The sequence below is a fragment of the Gymnodraco acuticeps genome, unplaced genomic scaffold (assembly GCF_902827175.1).
Source record: "Gymnodraco acuticeps unplaced genomic scaffold, fGymAcu1.1, whole genome shotgun sequence".
Taxonomy (NCBI): domain Eukaryota; kingdom Metazoa; phylum Chordata; class Actinopteri; order Perciformes; family Bathydraconidae; genus Gymnodraco; species Gymnodraco acuticeps.
This window is the reverse complement of record NW_022989913.1, coordinates 74,629-91,885: the sequence shown is the minus strand read 5'-3', so window position 1 is coordinate 91,885 and position 17,257 is coordinate 74,629. Positions and strand designations below refer to the sequence as shown.

General features: G+C 40.4%; 1 protein-coding gene across 3 annotated transcripts in view; it reads right to left on the bottom strand.

Annotated features, from left to right (window-relative positions):
• Window positions 1-155: 155 nt before the first annotated feature.
• The window catches only part of lpin2 (lipin 2), a 28,854-nt gene continuing 11,752 nt past the window's right edge, over window positions 156-17,257 (bottom strand). For 2 of the 3 annotated variants that reach the window (XM_034208905.1, XM_034208915.1), the window contains exons 3-20: window positions 16,924-17,019; window positions 16,001-16,362; window positions 15,408-15,515; window positions 15,186-15,312; window positions 13,832-14,174; window positions 13,644-13,743; window positions 13,313-13,500; window positions 12,789-12,882; window positions 12,594-12,663; window positions 12,398-12,490; window positions 12,209-12,291; window positions 11,729-11,876; window positions 10,658-10,806; window positions 9,361-9,447; window positions 8,259-8,411; window positions 5,014-5,128; window positions 4,264-4,367; window positions 156-3,726 (exon numbers count right to left, since the gene is read on the bottom strand). In XM_034208905.1, coding sequence (XP_034064796.1) covers window positions 3,582-3,726; window positions 4,264-4,367; window positions 5,014-5,128; window positions 8,259-8,411; window positions 9,361-9,447; window positions 10,658-10,806; window positions 11,729-11,876; window positions 12,209-12,291; window positions 12,398-12,490; window positions 12,594-12,663; window positions 12,789-12,882; window positions 13,313-13,500; window positions 13,644-13,743; window positions 13,832-14,174; window positions 15,186-15,312; window positions 15,408-15,515; window positions 16,001-16,362; window positions 16,924-17,019 — 2,565 coding nt within the window. In that variant the 3' untranslated portion in view covers window positions 156-3,581. The remainder of the gene's footprint in view (window positions 3,727-4,263; window positions 4,368-5,013; window positions 5,129-8,258; window positions 8,412-9,360; window positions 9,448-10,657; window positions 10,807-11,728; window positions 11,877-12,208; window positions 12,292-12,397; window positions 12,491-12,593; window positions 12,664-12,788; window positions 12,883-13,312; window positions 13,501-13,643; window positions 13,744-13,831; window positions 14,175-15,185; window positions 15,313-15,407; window positions 15,516-16,000; window positions 16,363-16,923; window positions 17,020-17,257) is intronic. The other variant, XM_034208923.1, reaches the window with a different exon arrangement.

Here is a 17,257-nt window from a genome sequence, read left to right as displayed (position 1 = left end):
AATGTTTTTGGTTGTGTTATTCAATAAAGCAAATGTGGAATTACCTGAGGTATTAAAGCATTGATATTAACACATGAGCTACAAGGTCAAAGTGAAATCTCTAGCCTCTGGTTATTGTTGATCCTTTCATGGAGACAATAAAAGTGGGTCAAACATTAAAGTATTCAGTTAGAAACTTTATTTTAATACAAATATGACCACAAGCCACACTCTGTTAGCTTAATTAGGCCTGAACATTTTTTCGTCTAACAATGTATTTTGTTCTTTAAACATACTTTTAACCACATTTTATACAAATCAAACACAGCATACACTTAAGGTATTCCTGTTGGTCAGACACAATCAAAATAGCAAGCGTTACCTTCAAATAGAAAGAAACAAACAGAAAGATCATACACTTTATAAGAAATAATAAAATCTAGAAGAAAAAGGCATCGAAGACAGAAGAATGTGATGATCAGCATATCTGGATACTTTTCCACAGCAGTCGAGTGAGAACAAACAATATTATTTATACCACGTATCCCAGGATCATAGAGGATGAAGTGTGATTCTTCCACACAAGATGCTTTACTTTCATAGAAAGAATGGAATTCATTTTGTTAATCATAAGATATATATCTATTTGACTTCACCAAACTTCGAAGAGAACAAGTAAATAAATCAAAACACGCATCTTAATCATCACAAAAACATCTGCGCGACAGCGTGAAAACACTTCAGCCAAATAATGACGGTAATAGTGGATGTAGCCATGATGCTAACTTGTGCTTTTGTTAAGTCTCAGTCAGACTCTCTTTTAATGTTGAATCCTCACTAGCACATATTATCATGGGACTGTTACACTTGTGCTGGAGGTATGATGCATGTCAGTGGAGCGGCACATCTGCACACATCTCTGTTCCTACGACACACACACATAATGCCAGTGAAGCACTTTCAGAACGCTTCCTCAAGTATTTCCTGTTTACCTCCCAACAAGACCCAAAGGCTCTTCCTCTGCTACCAGAGGCACGGGATCAGTCAATAGTCCTACACACAGACACACACACCCCCAATAGGGCTGGAACAGTTATTTTCATTATCGACAAATCTGCCCACTATTTTCACGATTAATCACTTGGTAAAATGTTGGGAAAAATACAAATATTGCATCATTTTTTTTTCAAAGACCGATGTGAAGTCTGGTCCTGTCAGTCACAAACCAAAATATATTTAATATAAAATAAAACTGAGATAATCCAGAAATGTCCTTATTTTAGAGGCTGAAAACAACATTTGACTAACGATTAATCAATGAAAAATAGTATGCGATAATCCGAAAAGTACGTGTTTTTTCCCTGTCAACCAATCACTGCAGCTCTAACACACTTATACACACTTTGCACAGCTCCCTAATTGAACATTATTTGGTTTTTCATCCCCTCTTCTTGCTTTGAAGCCTTCAAATCCCCTTTCAACATTCCTCATATTGACATTCTGAAAAACTGATATTCTGTCTGTCGAGACCCTTCAGTGAAGTGCATGCGGGTCAGAGGTGCAGCTTAGACAAAGTGCGTTGGGTACATCTTAGTAAAGCCACTGAGGGAACAAAGGAGGATTGCATCATGTCAGTCACCCCAACAGCAGCACAACTCAGTGATTAGAAACACACACACACACATCTTCCCATCGTCATCCTACAGAGGACCTCGCCCAAGGGTAAATCCTTCATGTTAAGCCCTCTCTCCAGATATGCTTATTTCAACTCAAGCGTTATCTTTTCTTTCACACACATATTTGAACACTAAAGCTGCGGATTCTGAGATCTTCTGAGGAATGTGTCTGTTCCTTAGGATGTTGGAAGTTTCAATGTAAAACAAGGAATACAGATCGTTGTGAAAATAGGATACAAGGCAAAAAAAGAAACCATACAAGGCCGAGCAGTTACTGTTAAGTGCATGTTAACCAATGACCAACCATACAAAGTAGCATTTTGAAGTATTTCCACATTGCATTGGTAATAAATTACTTTTTCAGACAAGCAAAGGCATCACGATAGAAATCAATAACTTAAACATACCAATTATTATAAATAATGACTGCATTGTTAACAAAACACACTTGATTTCGCCAGAGCTTGTAGAACAGAATAATCATATTAAAATAACAGCTACACAAAATACAATGAGTTCCTTCATCTAACTGTGTATCTTCACATACTTGTTGGCAAAAATGTACCCCTGGTATGACCTTGAATATTAACGGTAACAAACATGACTCAGTAGCTATGAACGTGGTAAGTTCTGCAGGTAAAGTGGTGATCAGCAAACTAATGAACAGATCCAGAGTCAGCAACCAAACTGAACACCTACACAGAGAAAGGAACTGCGGTGTATGGCTCACATAACCCTTACATTTGTCTCCTACAACATAACATTCCTGTACAATTAAACTGCATTCCCAGTTGTGTTTTTGAAGAAACATATTTTTCTCAGTGACAAAGTTTTAACTTTTTGTAAATTTAAACAAACCAGACTTGGTTTTGTTCAAAAAGAGATCACGGTTTGGCTTGTTGTTGTGGTTATTGAAGTAAAGTAGGAAAAAGGTCAACATAGACTTTTAGTATCACATGGTTAACAAACAACCGTGGGGGTCAATCCTATAATTGACCAACTCATTTATATGCAAACTTCTGAAGACTTTGATTAGAAACATATTTGTTCCAGGTCAAAAACAAATGTACATAATTGGCATTGCACTTTCATATGGAAACATCATTTTTGAGACAAGGCGTGGTTCATAGGTGGTGAAGCAGGGATTCAATACTTTATGTTTTAGAACAGAGAAAGGACTGGAGACCTGTGTCGATGCAAACATAGCAGCCACAGCTAAATATTACCAGCATATAACTAGTGGCCAGTGTTTATTGCCTACCCTGTGCGTCTTCTTTGCTTTGAACATATCACTTGGCTTAGTCAGGGCATTCAGGACATGTACAAAATCGTGATTCGAGAAAGATGTATTTTCCTTCTGCAGAGTGCCGACTCTAGTGCTGAAAGCTAATGCCTCGTGTGGGGCTTCAGTCGGTTCCTGATGGGAAGTGCAGACCATCCTGTTTATAGGAGTTACAGAGAACAAAGATTATGCTCAGATCTTTATCGCTGCACTTTGACGGGGAGGACAGATCTCTCGCTGGGTTCGGATGTCTTCAATTAGATGACCATCTTCTCTCAGGATTTGTCTCTCGTCTGCTAGGGATGAAAGTTCTCAGGGATTATTCATCAGGATTTACTGTTCTTGAGAAAACTTCCAGTTATCTCTAATGGGTGATTACTGTTTAACAGCTAGTTTGTGTTAATGGTCATAACCCTGTGTGTGTGTGTGTGTGTGTGTGTGTGTGTGTGTGTGTGTGTGTGTGTGTGTGTGTGTGTGTGTGTGTGTGTGTGTGTGTGTGTGTGTGTGTGTGTGTGTGTGTGTGTGTGTGTGTGCGCGCGAGATGCAGGAGAGTTTGTGTTTCAGTCCACGTGTCTCCTGGCGATGCATTCAAGTGCACAGTCTATTTGCATGTATATGGGCACCTGGATCTCCATAGTGCCGGATTAGACCAGTTCCTCGGGGTCGATGTCGGCTATGGGCTGTCTCCAGTAGCAGAAAGAGCTGTACTCCGGCAGCACAAAGGCTTCGTTCTGCTCTTTACTCAGCAGAGGGAACACGTGCTCCACCAGCTCACTCAGCCTGCTGTAACTGTGGGGGAGACAAGAAGAGTGAAGATAGAGACAGAACAAAAATGATTCAAAGCCTCCGTTTTGTCGGACTTCCCGTTATCAACATATATGAAATACAGACCTACACACATCCTTAAATCTACATCTATATGTAAATCTTAAAAGCTATTTTAAAACATGTATATGTGTTGAGAAATAGATGAATAGAGAAATCTGGAACACATTTTGAGCTTGTTAGAAATCAAGCAAAGTATGATATTACTGAAAAACCTCCATAAAGCTCAGAAGAAAGTGAGAGAATACCTTTCTGTGTGATGTGAACATCGCAGTGAGGAACCCTCACAGTTAGAATAAAACCATTGAATAATGCAACTTTAATGACGGATTTCTATCTCCTAAAACTTTTCATTGGGTGGATTTTTTCTTCAGATATATATACACTACAATTAATGCAAGCACTTTTACAATTGTAGTACTTATTCTAATGGTACCAATGTCTTATTTGTACTATAACCACCTAATGAGACAGGCAGTAAATGTCAGGTCATGCACTCACGAGGACTTGTTGCCCTTGGTCTGCTCCTGGATCAGCTCTCCCTTGGGGTTGACAGTGAAGATCCTACACACTGGGACTCCCACCTCCTTATAGGCAAACACATCCTGAAGGAGAAAAAGGAGTGAAAGCTTACATCTCTAATCCAAAATGTAAATAAAACGCAAACAATCTGCTGAATTGTTCTCTGGGATAAAAGGATGTGAAAGCAGCTCATTTTAATATGCTTAAAAATGAGCAACCAGGCCTTCAAAAGCCATCTGACGTGATGTTATTTTCAGAAAGTAGCTCATACAACACAAACTGGGGACAAACTGACAGGTGTGTTGAATAACATGAAGCACAGATTTGTGTTCCACCTAACACACGTAATGGCAATATTTCTATGCTGAAGTGAAAGACTGTGTTTGTTGGTTTTCTTTGGCGAGCGTTAGAGACAGAGGGTCTGATGGCCGACGCAGTGCTTCATCTGGGTGTTGGTGTTTGTGCAGCTGAAGATGGTGGGCTGTGCCCGGCGGGAGCTCTCTCTCCACAGACGGTGCCTCATGGGACCAAACTCCGCCAGTGACCTCAGCCCAGGTTCAGCCCAGGACTGATTTCATATGTTTGTGTCTCTAATTGATAGCCAACGTGTCATGTTGATATTGCAAATACATCACGTCTGCCTAGACTTCTGGAAAAAAACACGGCTCTTTGACATGTAAAAGCGTTAATGTCTGGGAGTCTGACATCTTCAAACACTCATTAACTCACATTAGCTCGATTCCCAAAGGCGGCGTGGAATGGCTGCTTGTTATGCTGGAACAGGTTCTTGATATCTGTAAGGCATTCAATCTTGAAGATCTCTGGTTTCTTCTCAATCACCTCCCTGCAGGAAACAGACAGTTTGATTAGAGCGACTCATACGCACGTCCTTACTGTGGGTTAAGTCTGAACAAGAGTTAACTTTGGTAAATACACGTTCGGTTTCTCCCAATCCTTTTTTCTTTAGATAATGGATTGTCTATGTCTGTGTTTCAAATGTATTGGTAGTACTATCAGTCAATACCAGGGTTTCCCACACATAGACTATACTTGGGCGGGCCGCCCAGGTATATTAACGGCCGCCTAAGTATATTTCGCGACCCATTTAGGTTTGTTTAAATAATTTTTTTTTTGTATTCGTCCGTGACCATGACGCCATCTGCGATCGATTAACTTGTGGACAATGATCCCTCGCTCCCTTGCTCTGATCTCGCCTCCTTCTGGCCTGTTAAGTGGCCTGCCTCACACAGGGTGACTGGCCGTCTACATGATGTGGCCTGCCGACATGGCCACTGTCATACAGATCATAAATCAAAGCCCTTGATTGGTCTCTGTGTGTCATTCAAGCTCGGGATAACCTCAGCTCAGGTGAGGTAAAGGACTCTCTGAGTGTTTAGATAGTTAACTTAGTCTAAGTTCTCAGTGGGTCTCAAACGGTGTGGTCACCATTTATGTAAACACATATTTCCATTTGAGAGGGTAGTGATTGGTCTAATGGAGAGTGAGGTGGGCTGAAGATCGGAAGGCTGTGAGTTCAAATCCCGCCAGGAACACCACCACTAGTGTGCCCTTGAGTAAGGCACTTAGCCCTTAGTTACTCCAGGGAGAATGTCCCTGTAATCGGTCATTATAAGTCGCTTTGGATAAAAGCGTCAGCTAAATGAAATGTAATGTGATTAGTAAAATATGCATGAATAAATAAATAAAAAGTTAACTAGGTGAAAAAAGGTAAGATACACTTTTTTTTTTACTATTAGTCAATACGCATGACACTTGTAACACATTTTCCATCCTGGGAGAGGGATCCCTCCCCTTTGGTTTCTGCGGTTTCTCCCATCTTTTCCACATTAACTGTGGGGTTTTTCTTTGTATACTGCAAGGGTATTTTAAGATTATAATTAGCTTTAAGAGGAGGTATACATGTGAAATACACAAATCAAATCAGTTAAAATAATTCATTTGATTAGTTCACTTTAATTACACCCATCTGTTTATCTTTTATGTAGTCAGTTCTACAAAACTAGCCTAGATTTCGATTAAGTCCAGACGCCCAGTAACAGATGCTCTGCTTCACTTGGCATTCACTCCTTGTCTCTGAATTTGAAAAAATATATCTGAGACAACTTCTCTTGATGGAATACAGCACTCTGTAAATGAGGTATGGAGGTCCAAATGCTAGGATGGTAGGGAGGTCTCTGTTATATGGAAATTAAATTGAGGAGGGCATGTCAATAATGCAAATAAGTGCAACTAAGACATACAACTCCACATGCTGTAGGTTGCCATTGTGACACAGTAACCATGATGTACACGGTAAAGGTCAACGAGGAATCCCACTGAAACGATGTAAGATACAGATATAAGATGTACGTTTGTTTACTTTGCTGACCTTTGACACAGCATGAGTACAGCACACCCGCTTTGGTTATGTTCCATTCATGATGATGTCAAGGGGCCCATAACAAGGCCTGTATCATTGTGTGTGTGTGTGTGTGTGTGTGTGTGTGTGTGTGTGTGTGTGTGTGTGTGTGTGTGTGCATTCGGTATTCAAGCCAGAGGATAGCAGATGGGCACTTTTATTCAGTGAATGACAATCATGCACGTGCAAAGCTACATCTGCCACCTTATGCGTAGTGTTATGGTATTTTAATTAAATTGACATCAACACATTTTATCACATAAAATGTTGTTATATTCTGAGATATATTTTTGGCATAATCTCCTAGATAATTTGTGCTATTAACCCTGGAACCGCCATCGGGTCAATTTGACCCACAGCTGTTTTTTTTATCGTATGTAACTTTTTTTCAATAAAATATTAAAGTCTCCCAGTCTGTGACTTTCCCTGAAAGTGTGTTATGTAGTAGCACCCTATGTTGTTAAAACTTGTCAATATGAAGTCAGATTGAAGACATCGCCAAAAAAAATTGCCATTTATACCTATTTCCGCCATTGGGTCATATTGACCCCACCCCTTTTCGCACTATTGATTTTGTGTGTAAACATAAACATGACGTGTTGCTATAGCAACTCCTTTTGTCTACTGCGGTTCCTTATAGATTGAGAGATAGATTGAGAGAGAGAGAGAGATAGATATATTGATAGATATTGATAGCGACAGTCTGTAGTGAAGGAGCGCGCTCCCGCTCACGGGAGACTGCTCGCGCTGCGCTCTGCAGCAAACAGCTGTTTGCTTTTCACCCAACAACTCAACCGCCTCACGAAACGTGCTTCTGGGCCAGCAGGCCATTTATAATGTCAAGCCCTGTTAATATCATATGAAAAGCTGAGAGTCCACAGATTCTATTGGTATACGTTTCATCCCTGTGCGATCAAAACTCACTGTTCAATAAAAGAACATTTTACCTTGAAAATCAATGCATTCTAATAGCGGGTCAATTTGACCCGGTGGCGATTTTAGGTATACAAAAACCTCTGGCGGTTCTAGTGTTAACACAAAAATTATTTCTTTGAGGTACAGTACCACTATCAGTTGTTATTCCCAGCTAGATGCTAGTCTTAATAAACATGTCAATTGTCCATCAAGGGCATTGCATGGCGGCTGTCTCCGTCTGTGAGGACAAAACTCTCAACAGTGTAAAGCCGACGCTGGAAACCAGAAATAAAGATTTAAAAAGGAAGTGAAGGCATAACAAGAAGATTCTGAACATGAATATCTTACTAGGGGCTGATGGCAAGGTTACCGACACGGTTAACACCTTCTGAGCTTCACATTCAGTTTGAGTTTTCTGTGGCCTTAACACCTCCGGCTTATTATAATGAATAAGGATTTAGAGAAGATTTGGAGTCTGAGAAACTTAATATGAAAGTGAGTTTGCTGACAAAAAGCATTGCACTCTGAAAGTGAGGATTTGTAATAAGGGGGATTTAATGTATGAGATGACTTCAGGATAAGACAGATCTTTCTTAATGAAACTGAAACTGGTAGTCATTAATACTGAATGCTCTCGTACCTGTGGAAGGCGGAGAAGAGGCTGCTGGGAGACAGCATGAGGGGTCCCCGGGGGAGAATGGTGCCTCCGTCATTGACCCACTGCAGGTAACCTCGTGTCATGTCCGCCATGCCGATAGCTCGCGCTGAGCAGTACAGGAACTTGTAGCCGTTCCTGTCAATTAGGAGACGGTGCTCATTAACACTTGTTCACATACAGCTCAATATCACAACCATCATTAGCCATTGCTAAGAATAGCACTTTAATAAGATCACATGCTTTCATAATGTGCTGCTGGTGTCATACTGTACCATCGATCCATTAGCTATTCCAGCTGATTGCCATTAGACAACTACTTTCCGTAAAATCTCCAGGACAGTCCAGATCGGGAATTTAGCACAATTTAATTAAAAAATCGAACATTTTAATAGTGGACTTTCTCTATGAATATATATGAATTTGAATGATACTTCTGGCAGAACGTAGCCGAAAGCAAAGGATGCCATTTATAACTTTTTAACACCTGTAAGTTAATGCAACGTGCTTTTTCAATGTGGGATGTAGCTTGATAAGGGTTTTAAATATTTAATTTCATTCTTGTGTAAACGTTTATTTTAAACATTAGTTATTCTCTTTAAACCATAAGGCAAACAGCCCAACATTGGCTTGAACTTCCATTGTACCTTTTCCTTCAATAATTTAACTAAGCTGACGTCACACATGCCGCCCTGCAGTGATACCGAATCAATCAGTGTTTCTTCTATACTATTACTACTTAGGTCACTACAACCTATTTTGTGTGCTTCCAGTTTCTTTTGTCTGCGTGACTCAAGCATTGAGGACAGGTTAAGGTCATGTTTTTTTTTAACTCACAAAGAAACTACAACGAGAAAAGTCAAACACTGACATGGAGTTCCATCTTTTTAGTATCTAAAATATCTCTGTGTGGAATAAAGTTGAACTTCCTGAGTCATCACCCTTAAAACCCCCCACGCAAACACAGGGTGGTAATATCATGTCCATAGAGAGACTATAGGGAATCAAAGCTGGACAGTGCTAACCACTGACCGACCACTCATCGCTCCTCTGTGACTAATCAGTGTTGTTGTTGTTGCGCACTTACTCAGCTACTGAGTGGTAGAGCTTGGCAATGCCCTGGTGGGTCCAGTCCTTCCCCAACTGTGGCAGGATCTGTCCAAACACATCTGACCTTAATCATTCAAACAAACACATTTAGATATTAGTCACATAAACAGAGATATTCCCGTCCTATATCACTGAGAACAAGGCTGCAAAACGTAGCAGATGTAGAGTAAAAGTCAGAGAAATCTGAGCGTGACAAAGCAGACCAGGAAAAGCAGATTGGTGCTTAAGACCGTTCCTAGAAGGTCACATAACAACTTTATATATTCCATCATACCCAGAGAACATTATGGACTGTTCCCCACTAATGAGGATTACTGGCCCATAGGGCAGGCTCTGTCTCAACCGCAGCTTATGGCCGTGTGTGCTTACAGACTGAAATGTAAATGGGCTCATTATAGTCCCTGTGCTCTTCCCTCTCTTACTCAAAGAGAGCCACATGTCACAGGTTGGCCCAAAGGGTCACACAGATAATAAGTTTCAGTCAATCTAGACCTGTTTGATGTTGACCACCTATAAACCTCATGGAGTGGGCGATATCAGACCTGCGTCAAAAGATTGAGCTAGCTTCAAGATAATTAAAAAGGTTAACATAACTCAACGTGGATTACGGACTTAATAACGGCTGTTTGAGAAGGACTTTAATTTGTCCGTGGCAATAAAATAGCTTGAAAAATATGTCTAAGAGGGGAAATGAAATGCTTAACTTATTTAACCTTTCTTTCTTTCATTTAATCATCAAAACGATTTAATGTTACGGACTGTCGTTCACCTCCTTGTCTCCATCTGCAGTGATCACACTAGTCAAATAACAAGCCTTATGCCATAGGTGTTCAATTTGTAGCTTTAAATAGCATTGCACCTCCACAGATGGTGCCTTACACACAGTTATCTTTTTTCATGCTTACACATTTGACATGTCTTTTGACAATAAATACTTCACAATGTGCAGAAAGGCTGATACAAACGTAGCACAGGGTGATACTCTAAATCACCCTGTTACATGCTTAATCAATTTGTGGTAAAAATTAAGAACATACATCAGGATGAGAGTGGAAAACTGAAAAGCCTAAGACAATGTAGTGCAGTCAATTACTGAGTTGTTCATTACGACATTAATGTTAGACTTGTTGTTTTGTTAATTTCACTAAAACCTAGTTTGTCTCACATTTGAGTGCAGTAATTACATGTAAACTAATGTGCTATGCAGGTTCATCAAATATGAATAACACCTAATTGAATTGTTACTCTGATTAGAGGAGTTGTGCGGTACGTACTTGGTGATGGTGCCATCGATGTCAGAGATAATGACTTTATCGTCCCAGTTCCACAGATAGATGGTGCCCTCGCAGCGGCATGTGCCCTGGTACTGGGTAGTGATGCTGAACATCACATCGTTAGGTCCCTCCTTCAGTTTCAGACTGGCCTGGAAACACAAGGAAGACAGTGAAAGGCATCTGGAGGCAATTTCATTTTCTGTGTCCCAACAGTGCAGACATTTCTCCCCAGTATGATTTGTTTGCCACAGTACAATCAACGTTGACAGGTCTTTAGAGCCCCCTACAGACTGGAAGCAGAACAAACACATTGCAGGTCAAAGAGAGGCAGCAGGGGGAGCTCTAAACTTCAAAATAAACCATTTATCTCATTCAGTACTCACAGTTAATAATCAATCACCTTTTCTGAAAACCAGATACAAGGGAGAAGGATTCAATATAAAGAACAATTGAACCCTCTGAACCCGAAGCAGTTTTAGAGCGCCGTCACATTGTACTCTCTGTGGCCTCATTTTTACAAAGAATTAACACTGCAACTTTAAGGAAATAAAACAATCATGGCTCGAAGTATGGAACTCAAACAGTTACAAACTTATACATAAAAAGTAAAAAAGGACACACTTTTAATCTATGTTAATTATCGCTTTTGTGCCAAGAGGTGTTAACAGTGTTGTTCACGTAAATGGAAGCTCTACATACGATTGGTACTGAACTATTTTAGTTTTTACAATTACTTTTGAACTCTCCTCTCTGCTAAACATTTCAGAGGTTTCACTGACTTTGTGTCACATGACTGTTGGCCCACAGCCAAGTCTTTCAAGGCCTAGCAGTTGCACTGGGAGGACACACTTAATGTTATTTGTACATGACCTGACAATCATTTTAACAATTTTGAAAGTTTCTAGTACTGGAAAATGGTGTACTATAATTATTTCAAAGCCGCTGGTAGGGTGTTGAGATTCAGAGCGATAATAATATTGTAAAACAGTTAAGCAGTAGGGTGCTATACTTTTAAAGAAGTTGACGCAGTGATTTTGAGGAAGGGAAATACTTGTGTAAGAATGTACTCACTATCTGGTCAGAGGACAGGCGTAGTGACTTCCTGTAAGTGGGGGGGCTCGGGTGGTGCTGAACATCGACTGGCTGCAGTCTCTCCTGACAGGAAGCAGCGCTCACCTCCTTGGCCTCTTCATCACTAGAGGAGTCTCCGGCTTTAGGCCTGCAGGAAACAAAAACAATTTGCGTTATCAAATGCCTGCATCTATATGTAGCTTTAAAACATGTTGGCTGTGGGTGAAGTAACCACTCTATGTCTACTCTAAGTGTAAACAAAATGCATGCTTTGATCCTACTTAACTATTTTGCAACTTCTAAACTGTTTAAGATTTGAAGCAGATTACAATTCAAAGTCGCACAATACAACGTGATCATGACGACTTGTCATAAAACTGATTCATAAGCTGTGGATGTTTTTTTACAATCTCATGCTGGAGTTCATCAAGTCATTGAACTCACTTGACTGAGTAACAATAAACCTTTGGTTCCACTTACGGCAGGGGCAGTTTCTCCTGAGACATGGAGGCTCCTTCTTCCTCCAGATGAGAGTCCTCCTTTGTTTCAAGCTTAGTCTCCGACTGGAAGAATTAAAATATCAGAGGACATAAAGTGAAAATTAAAAAAAAGCTGTATTTATGGATGTGTCTTTCTGCAGTGCAAGTTGTCTTTGAAAGCATTACACACCTGCTTGATTGAACTGTCTGCCCTTTTTCTCCAGAACCACCAGCGGCCTGACTTCTTTGGCATTTTCTCCTTCATCCAAGCCTCCTCTGTAGCCTGGGAAAAACCAATAAAGACCGTTAGCGAGGAGCAAGTTTCAGATTCATAATAATCCATTAGTAATGAAAATACATTGAACTGAATACAGGGATCACAGTACCTTTGGTAAGTTCTTCTGAAATGCTTGTAGACTCAGAATCAAGGGTGCAGCTAATGTCCAGTTATAATATCTGAAAAAGCAGAGACAATTAAGCTTTGTTCAATATTTATATAGGACATGAACTTTTAATATTATTTATAATAATACTTAAGATATCTCTAGTTCATTTTACGTGTGAAATAAATGTTTTCTTACCTATTTCCTATTTTCACTACCAGGTTAGGGTTATCGATAATTGCTGGACTTTCAGCAAATTCACTATAGATGATGATATGCTCCATGAACCTCTCTGCAAACACAGAAGGGAGAGGAACATTAATTATAGACAGCAGATGAAAAGGTCAGTGGTGGAGAGCCATATCATTTTACTTAGAGCCACAGAAAAAGGTCAGAGACGTTTTCTTCCATCTGCCACATTAGTTAAGGGCTTCTAAGAAACACTTCCAGCAGGAAGTAAAAGACTCAAGAGATAATTTACTTTTGGGATTCAACCCCAGTGAAATAAATCCTTGTGGGCTCAAAGGGAAATGTTGGTGCAATCATTGTTAATGTTACACATAGAAAGAAGATTTCTGTGGCTGGAGGCATTCTAGTGACGCAAATACAATGTTTTTGAATGAATTTAGTGTCTTCTACTCACTGAGGTTAACTTCCTACCCTGCATAAAAGTACTAAGTGCACTTTCATGTACATTTTTTATGAGTGCTATTCTGGTGTACCTTTGGATATTTCAGCATTTTCTGTGAGGCCTCCACACAGAGAAAGAGTGACGTCGGGGAGGTCACTCGCTGAGTCAGAAAGACACTCTGTGCCGCTGTCAGCCGCCGCGCTGCCCACCGACTGAGGAGACTGAGAGCCGGAGTGCATCTCAGAGTCCATCCACAGCTTTGTAGCTGCCTCAGACTCACTGCAGCAACACACGAGTACAAAACATCAATGTGCTGGTCAAGGGGAAGAATATTTATACTCTATTTAATTTTAGAATAAACCACGTTAATTAAAAACAGGTCATGCAGTGACGTTAATTAGGTGTTTCTAAAATAATCCCACCTCTTAGGGAAATATCGTGCAGCAACATCAGGTTCAAGTACATTCAGGTCATCTAGGTAGATATCCTCAGGACCCTGATGCTGGCTCCTCTTTGGGACACCTTGGATCAACAACAGAAGTATTTATCAGTTAATCAGAACTAACCGGGAGACAATTGAAAAAAGGGAAATGCTAACCACCATGTGTACCTTTCTTCTTAGAGGGCGAGTCGCTCAGTTGGCTGTTGGAAGGGGTGGAGGTTGCCACATTGGGTGGGAGGACATCCAGAGGATCTGCGGGGGTCAGGGGACTATCAGAGGTTATGATGTCGATGGATTCCAGAGGCATCACGGGTGTTAAAGTGGTGATGGGTGTCCGTGGCTCGGGTTTGACGATGGCACACACTGAGGAGGAGGAGGAGGACGCGTCTCCCCTTTCAATCTCAGAGTCATCCTCCATGGCCTCAGAGCTGAGGATGACCCGGAAGTGGGTGCTCTCTGATGGGGTGATCCTCACTGTTTTTAGTAGTTCTGCTTTCTCCTTCTTGGGGACCTGGATTTTTGATATGGGAAAGAAAGTTACTAATAGGAGGGGACACTGAGAAATATGTACCTCTGAATAAGCCTCATTCACCAATATCTTCATAAGTCTTTTCCTACATTTTTCCTGATAAAAGTATACATCAGATTAGGGCTGCTCGATTATGGCAAAAATCATAATCTCGATTATTTGGGTCAATAATTGTAATTGCGATTATTAAATGCGATTATTCATTGACTTTGAAAACATCCATTTATTGGAGAAAAACCCAAAAAAAAAAAAAAAAAAAAGTAATAATAATAAAAAAATAATCGTTTTAATTCGATTACGTTGTTTTCGTAATCGTTGCAAGCCATCATCGTAATCGCGATTAAAATACGATTAATTGAGCATCCCTACATCAGATGACTTGTTATAATGATGCATCCCAGTGTCATTGTAAATTGAAAGCATATCCAAGCTGATAATAATTAGAAAACGGTAGCTCTAAAAATAGATATAAAAAGGGCATGAAACCGTCCGCACACACACAAAGAAATGCCACAACAGAATCCTTTAGGAGGGTGGAGCACTGGTCTCCAAACATAATTAAAAACACCTCAATAATTCTGCAGGATGTGAACGCCATCATAGTAGCCGCCGCAGTGGATATACAATAAAATAAATTAGATGAAATACAATACAAAGGTTCGATCACTGAAATGGGATGAGCAATTCCCAATTAACATAATTGAAGTGAATGAAAGAGTTTGGTGTTAAGTTATAATTAAATACCATAATGCTTTGTAAAATAATTAGGACAAATAATATTAATGATAAAAAAGTTATTGAAATTTAAATTCTACAAATATTATACAACTGTAGAATTAAATGTTTGTGCTCTTGAGTGTGCAAGAAAGAATTCCAAATTAAAAAAAACATTGTTGAATGTCTTAATCTTCATGAAAACTGCAAAAGTGGGTTCTTAATAAAGCATTTCTGGCTGGTGAATGAGACCTGATGTTAGTGGAGAGAGACGCTTACCCTGGTGGTTTCTGGGAGCTCCCCCCAGGTCCACTGCATGTGGGACTCGGCTCTGAGCATGCTCTCTGAGGGCCGGACCATCAGCTCAGAGTCACTCTTTGGGGAAAAGGCCTGAGACAAGCCATGACTGAAGGGATAGATGAACAAATGCAAACAGTCAGTGAGATAGAGTCTGTTTCTCTGCCACGCCCTGGCTGAGGCTCTGTTCACGTCAATACATACCTGTCATGTGACGGCCAGTCCCCATCAGACAGCGGATAACCATCGATGCTGTGTCTGGCTGCAGGTAGTTTGGGGTCAATGTCTCGCATTGTGGACAGTGAAGGTGACCTAAAGGGGAAACCAGTGTTAATTTGGTGAACAAACACTATGACTAAATGAACTATGTGAGTCAATAACCTTTTTATCTAAGTCATATTTAGTCTACAGCGACAGCACACAATGAGCACAGGACTCAGAGTAACTTTCTTAAGATAAAGTTAAAAAGGACAACGACAAGGCTCGGGAGAAAAAGAACAAACAGATATTTTGCCAAGATAGATTGCCTGATATAATCTGATGACTAAAATGTCAACCATTTTCACTAAAACTATACCAAATACTAAGGGTGTTCTTTGACTAAGAAGACTTAAATGCCTGGAATTCTTGTCAACTTGATTAAAAAAGACAACATCAAAGGGTAAGGTGGATTATGATAGCTAACAAAGACATTAGACACAGGACTAAGACTAAATGATATCTGACATGTTTTACACTAGGTGAAGCACAAATATAATAAACTCTTCCATAACAGTGAGCATTGACCCTGAACCTACCTTGAGACATGTGCTGACCCCCCCTCGTCAGAGCTCAGGTCCATCTCAAAGATCTCCTCATTTTGCCCAGCGCTGGACATAGCAGCAGTCGTAGCAGCAGGTATGTTAGCAGCGATAGCGTTTCCAGTAGTGACCGACATGGGCGGGGTCAGCTCCTCTCTTCGGGGGTCTCCTTTGTGCTTCTTCCTCCGCTTCTTCTTCTTTTTTGTGGACCCGGTGCTCGGAGCAGGAGGCTCGGGGGGGTCTTCTGGGTCTGCGGGGTCATCCTCCAGACCTTTTGGGGCTCTGTGCTCCACCTCCGAGATCCAGAACAGGTGACTCTCCGTGGGGATCGGGGAGGTGGCCAGGTGGGCGGGGACAATCTGTGGAGGCATCGAGGAGAATTATGACAAATAGGAGAGCTTGGGGCTTAGGATAGATGCAAACAAGTGTAAACAAAAGCAGCATTAAGGATTCCTATTGGCTGGTACAGGTCGACTGTCAGATGTAGCAACTACAAAGCAGTGGTGCAATTATTTCCTCAAAAAAACACTTCCTCACACTTGCACGTCCCTGAAGGCGTTAAGGTGTTGCTGTTTTCCATGCTGAAACTGGAAGGGCTGTTTTCTAAGTGTGGACTTTTCTCAAAATAATCTGTTAAGGTATTAATTTAACATTTCACTGAATAATATGTATGTGATATGTGAATAGAATGACATTGGCTTCTAGGCTGAAACACAAGACAGTCTCATACTAAAAAGGTGTCTACTATAACAACACAACAAAACTTAGAAATTTGACATGATGTATATAATAAATAGTTTGGCTTCTATGAATTATACAGAACAAAGGCATCCAAATTAAATGTTGTGCAACAGCGTTTCTATTTCATTTCCTTTTTCCGAATGGTGTTAATTAATCTGAGTATGTGTTTGTTTGCTCACATTCAGTTCCTCGGCTTCCTTTACAAAAAAGGCCTCTCCGTTGTCACCAAGCTTCATGTGCAGCTCTACTGGCTCTCCATTCACTTCAATGTCAATCTGGAAGAATTCAACAAAAGTTAAGTCAAACAAATAGAAATGAACAATAGAAGAGCAGTAGAAGAGTTACAACCATAGACTACTAGACGCGTTCAAAGCTAAAATAATCGATGTATAAAAAAGGAACTATGATAAGGTTACAGAAAACATAGACCATTTGTTTAAAGATTAGACAACAGAACATGTTTTAACAAGCATAATGATGACAAAGAACCATCAGAAGGAGCCAGAAACATAA